General features: G+C 36.7%; 1 protein-coding gene across 1 annotated transcript; it reads left to right on the forward strand.

The window, feature by feature from the left end:
- The first annotated feature begins 2,363 nt into the window (after positions 1 to 2,363).
- LOC131876542 (uncharacterized) lies at positions 2,364 to 3,665 on the forward strand. The gene is made up of 2 exons (XM_059221967.1): positions 2,364 to 3,057; positions 3,178 to 3,665. Exons 1-2 carry the CDS (start codon positions 2,364 to 2,366, stop codon positions 3,663 to 3,665), a joined length of 1,182 nt encoding a protein of 393 aa, XP_059077950.1.
- The last annotated feature ends 2,031 nt before the right edge of the window (positions 3,666 to 5,696 follow it).

Here is a 5,696-nt window from a genome sequence, read left to right on the forward strand (position 1 = left end):
TAATGGGGCACACCAGTTAGTAAATGCTACATTGTCTTCCCAAAGTGATGTGTCAGACCATCATGTTACTCATGACGTGATTCCTAAAATAACAACCCTTCAAACTGATGATACTTTATCTATCCTTGAGTCAAAACCCGAGCCTTTTTATATATCTCTATTCATAAATGGTCATAAATTAAACAATTGTATTATAGACTCAAGTGGATCAGATAATATCATGCCATCTACAGTAGCCAAGGCGTTGGGGTTATCCTTAACAAAAACCTTTGGCAAATGTTATTCAATGGACTCCAAGCAAATACCCCTATTAGGATAGATCAAAGATGCTCAATTAGTCCTTGCTTCTCACCCGAATAAAAGAATCAAGCTAACTATTTTAATATTTGATATCCCTGCAAGCTATGGCATTTTACTAAGTCGTACATTCTGTAGAGACTTAGGGGGTGAGATAAAGATGGATTGGTCTCAAGCCACTATTCCCATAGGAAAACATCAAGTCATTTTGCGGCTTGAACCTAAATCTATGTTCACTTTTTTTCCCTCTAACGATCCAAATGTTCAAATTTTATATCATGAATGTCAATTCGGAAATTACATGATTTTATCCGATAATGAAGCTGTAGAAAATGTGTCACAACCGGAGGCAGAAGAAAATTTATGGCTAATGGAGTTTGATGGGAGTTGTGTGGCATTAGGTTCTGGTACAGGGGTAGTTCTTATTCCTCCCTCTGGTGTTCACATTCCTTTTTCTTTTAAATTGGAATTCAAAAACACAAACAATACTGCTAAGTATGAAGCTTTATTGTTAGGATTAGCCGAAGCAAAAAAAATGGGAGTAAAGCTTCTCCAAGTCAAGGGAGATGCAGAGTTGATTGTGAAACAAGTCAGAGGATTGTTCAATGTGAAAAATGAGAGATCAAAGCATTACCAAAACAGAGTCTGGGATGAAATTGAAGATTTTGATGTATTTTCTATTGAAGCCATTCCCAGAGAACAAAAATCCAAAGCAGATTCTTTTGCAGTATCGACTTCTTTATTAATTCCTCATCTTGAGTTCACCAATGATACCTACTGAGTGGAGTTGATATATCGACCTAGTGTACCTGATAATTCTAAGTTTTGGTAGGTCTTTGAAAATGATAAACAAATTAACAATTTCATGCAATGTATAGAAACATTCACTACTACATTCTTTGAAGGGTCAAATGCGGAATGTAAAGAGTTTTCACCAGAGCGGGCCAAAGAGCTGAGTGATGGGGTTATGTAGTTAAAAGGGAATAAGATTCCTAAAGGGTTTGTATATTTAGATCGTCTCTTTGATTGCCATGATGCTTATAAGAAAAGAAAAGATGAATAGATTCCTGCAGTCCAAGATGTTGGAGGTTATGAAAGAATTAACATTCACACTGAGGAAGATCCCAAATATATAAATCTAGGAAAATGTTGCACACCTGCAGAGATAGAAAGGTTCATTTCTATCCAGTTGGAATACAAAGATTTTTTGCTTGGTGTTATGATGACTTGAAGAACTTCAAGGGAGGAAAATTTCAACATCACATTCATCTGAAGCTTGGAGTGAGTCTTTTTCGGCAAAAGCTTAGAAATTTTAATCCTAAGGTAGCTGAAGCAATATTTCAGGAAGTAGACAAAATGTTAAAAGCCAGGATTATATACCCTAGATTCACCATTCTACTTGGATAGCCAATATTGTCCCTGTCCATAAGAAAAAGGGAGAAATAAGAATTTGTGTGGACTTTAGGAACTTGAATCAGGCCAGTCTCAAAGATAACTACCCATTACCTGCTATGGATCATATTTTGCAAACAATTTCAGGTTCAGCAATGATGTCCATGCTTGACGGCTTTTTCGGTTATAATCAAATCATTGTTTTAGAAAGTGACTAGCATAAAATTGCCTTCATCACTTCCTGGGGTACTTTCGCTTATAATAGGATGCCATTTGGTCTGATCAATGCAGGGGCAACTTTTCAGAGGGAAATGGATTTATCTTTTGGTCATCTAAAAGATAAGATAATTGTTGTATATCTTGATGATTTAACGATTTTTTCTAAGAGGATAACTAATCACCTGAGAGACTTGAGGCAAGTGTTGCAAAGGTGTCGCGAACATGGAGTGTCACTGAACTCAAAGAAGTCAGTATTTGGGGTGACAGAAGGTAAATTTCTTGGTCATATCATCTCTAAAGAAGGAGTAAGAGTGGACCCTGAGAAGGTAAAGGCAATTCAACAACTAAGTCTACCATCAAACAAAAATGTAGTCAGATCTTTCTTTGGATATGTAAATTTTATAAGAAGATTTGTTCTAGATTTTGCAGAAATCACTAGGTAAATTGTAAACTTGATGAGTGAAAAGCAAGCATTCAAGTGGAATGAAGAGGGAAATAAAGAATTTGAATCAATAAAGGAAGCCATTGCTCAGGCACCTATTCTTGTTAATCCATATTTTAAGAAAGATTTTATTATCTATTGTTATGCCTCGGAGCATACCATGTCATGGATTTTGTTACAAAAGAATGAAGGTAATGAAGAAGTCCCAATATCCTTCATGAGTGTTCCCCTCAAGAAACATGAGCTGAAATATTCCCTAATGGAAAAGCAAGTGTATGTGGTCATGAAAGTTGTAAAACAATTTAGGTACTATATCCTTCATTCTCACGTAGTTGTTTATGTGCCTCATTCTGCAGTTAAGAGAATTCTAACACAACAAGGTATAAGAATGAATAATAGAGCCTCATGGGTGTCTAAAATACAAGAGTTTAATTTGAACATTAAACCAATAGAATTAGTGAGGGGACAAGGCCTGTGTAAGTTGACTGCAGAAAGTAAGAATGAAATGACTGAGGAGCTGCCCTTAGTCCTATTTGTTGGGCTTCAAGATTCCTGGTTTGCAGATGTTGCATATTACTTAACCTATGGGGACTGTCTAGCACATCTCTCTCCAAGAGAAAAATGGAACTTGAGACTAAAGGCTGCCAAATATGTTAATTTTGATGATGTGTTGTACAAAAAGGGGTTAGATGGAACTTTCCTTCGCTGTGTGGATAAGTCACTTCAAGAGTCATTGTTAAAGAACTTTCATGATGAAGCCCGTGGTGGTCATTTTTCATCAACATGAACTACGTACAAAATCTTGAGAAATTGTTATTATTGGCCAGGTATGTTCAAGGATTCATACACTTGGGTAGCCAAGTGTGAAAAGTGTAAATTATTCACAGGAAAGCCACAACTTGCAGCATTACCTCTTCGGCCGGTAGTTGTGAACGAACCATTCAAACAACGAGGTTTAGATTTTATAGGTCCCTTGTCACTTACCTCAAGTGCAGGGCATACACATATATTGGTAGCCACAGATTACTTCACCAAATGGGTTGAAGCCATTCAAGTGCGAAAGATGACTTCTGAGATTGTTTGTAGTTTTCTTAAAGAAAATATTCTGGTTCGATTTGGAGTTCCTCAAAAAATTATGGCTGATAATGCAGCTAACTTCTCTTCTGCTGAGATTTCATTATTTTGTTATGATCATGGGATATCCCTCACTTACTCTTCAGATTATTACCCTCAGGGTAACGACCAGGTGGAGTTGAGTAATAAAAATCTAATAAATATTATGAAGAAATTGGTGAGTGAAAATTTCAAAGACTAGCACAAAAGATTGTATGAAGCTCTTTGGGCAGATCGTACATCTTTGAAAAGAGCCATAGGGATGTCACCTTTTCAACTGGTATATGACATGGGGGCTAAAGTGTCACTTCCCTTAAAACTTGCAGCTTCAAAGTTACAGACTGTCATTGAGGATATGTATTTTCAAAATTCCTTGGAGAAAAGGATTATGCATTTGATGAGGATTGATGAAGAAAGAGACAAGCTAGTTGATCGGATCATAGAATATCAAATGAGGATCAAAAAAAAATTTGGTAGGTGAGCCAGGCCATAGAAATTCATGCTGGGTGATCAGGTTTTGCTTTGGGACAAAAGAAGGGAACCAAAAGGAGCACATGCGAAGTTTGAATCATTATGGAAAGGGCTATTTGCAATTTAGGAAGTAAAAGGCCTTAACTCTTTCAAATTAGCATATCAAGATGGTACTATTCTTCCCCTGACCTATAATGGGCAGGATCTGAAGCTATATCAATTATAAGTGGGAGTCCCCAGTGAGCCTTGTACATAAGTTTTGGTTTGTTTAGTTTGTTGTTCCAGTTCCATTTTTGTGTTTGTTTTGGTCCTTTTCGATAATGTTTGTTTGCGAAACCAGAGATCCTAAAGTTCATGTTTTGGTCCCTTACCATCCTAGTCCCCAGTCAGAGCCAATGTTAGTCCTCCCCAGTTTTCATTAAAATTTCAATCGCAAAGGTCACCTTTTCGTTTCTCTTTTCCTTTCGGTCATATATTTTTTGTCTTTGAACTCAAGTCCTTGAACCTTTGTAAAAGTTCAAGGTTCAAAGTTAAAAATGCGCTCAAAAGGGCTTCTCTTAATGACTTTGTTCTATGATAAGGTGAGTGCTTTGTTGTAATTTGTATTGAACTTGAACCGTTGAACCCTTTTTGGTTCAAGGTTCAAGGTTCAACGTTGGTCATGCTTCGGTTTCATCTTCACTCATTAATTGTTATTTGTCTTGTCTCAAAGTTGGTATTCTATGTTGTTCTGTGTTATTTCTCTTGTTTGAACTTGAACCTTTGAAGCATTTTTGGTTCTTGGTTCAAGGTTCAAAGTCTCAATTCTTAAAGACCAAAAATTTCTATGCAGAATTGATACATGCATCATTAAGTAAGTTGGCGACAGGAAAAGAGAATATTTTGAGGATTTCAAAAAGGTTAGTTTCTAAAAATTATGACAAGTAATTATGATAAGGCGTGATCCGTGTGATGAAGTGATCCGAACATTAAATGCATGCTAGCTATATGTCAAATCAGGTGATAGCTCGAACAAACTTCCTTAATTTGTACCACTTGCTAAGTTTTAAGTGTGATTTTGTCTATAATTTTCTTCAGTTGTAATGCAAGCAGGAGAAATTAAAGTTATTTTGTCTGCGTGTAGAAGATTTTCAAGAATTCGCTATTGAAACCAGGTTAGTTTCAGTCATTCTCTCTTCTGCTATATTCTCTTATTCTAGAAATTACTTGTCATTCATTATCCTTTGCTGTGTATAAGTTCATTGCATCCCTGTAAATTTCTTGTAAATGAGAGGTGCCATAATGAGGCCCACCCTACCCAAACTAGGTCGCAATTCTTGCCAGGTTAGTTCACTCGCAAAGATGGGAGATACTTCATTAGCTCTCGCGGACCTCTCTGATTTTCGAGAGAGAGCCAAAAACTTAGTTCATAATTCAATGATGGAAAGAATAGTGAAGAGTGGTTTGGTTGAGGCCACCGCATTCCCCATTGCTGCACCATGCCCAAAGTTGGTACTAGAATGTATGAATAGGCATGATGCAGAGCACATATGCATCCGGAATGTCAATGGCAAAGTACTGTTAAAAATTGATAGAGAAACTATAATGGCAACCATGGGTATACCTCATAAAGAGCCATATGAGGACTGGACTATTGGAACATCATATTCATTCTTCTCTGAGAAGAAGAGCACTTATAAAAGTGTGATTACAAGAAATTGGCTATTGAAGATTCAAAAAGGGGGGTCTAGATTGTCGAAGCCACTTACCAGAGAACACTTCA

This window comes from Cryptomeria japonica, chromosome 6 (genome assembly GCF_030272615.1).
Source record: "Cryptomeria japonica chromosome 6, Sugi_1.0, whole genome shotgun sequence".
Lineage (NCBI taxonomy): Eukaryota > Viridiplantae > Streptophyta > Pinopsida > Cupressales > Cupressaceae > Cryptomeria > Cryptomeria japonica.

What these genes read in the sequence shown, in the direction of transcription:
- LOC131876542 (XM_059221967.1), top strand. Translation starts at nt 2,364, where the DNA reads ATGAGTGAAAAGCAAGCATTCAAGTGGAATGAAGAGGGAAATAAAGAA. An exon ending in AGATGGAACTTTCCTTCGCT is followed by an intron (nt 3,058 to 3,177) that starts GTGTGGATAAGT and finishes ATTATTGGCCAG; the next exon opens with GTATGTTCAAGGATTCATAC.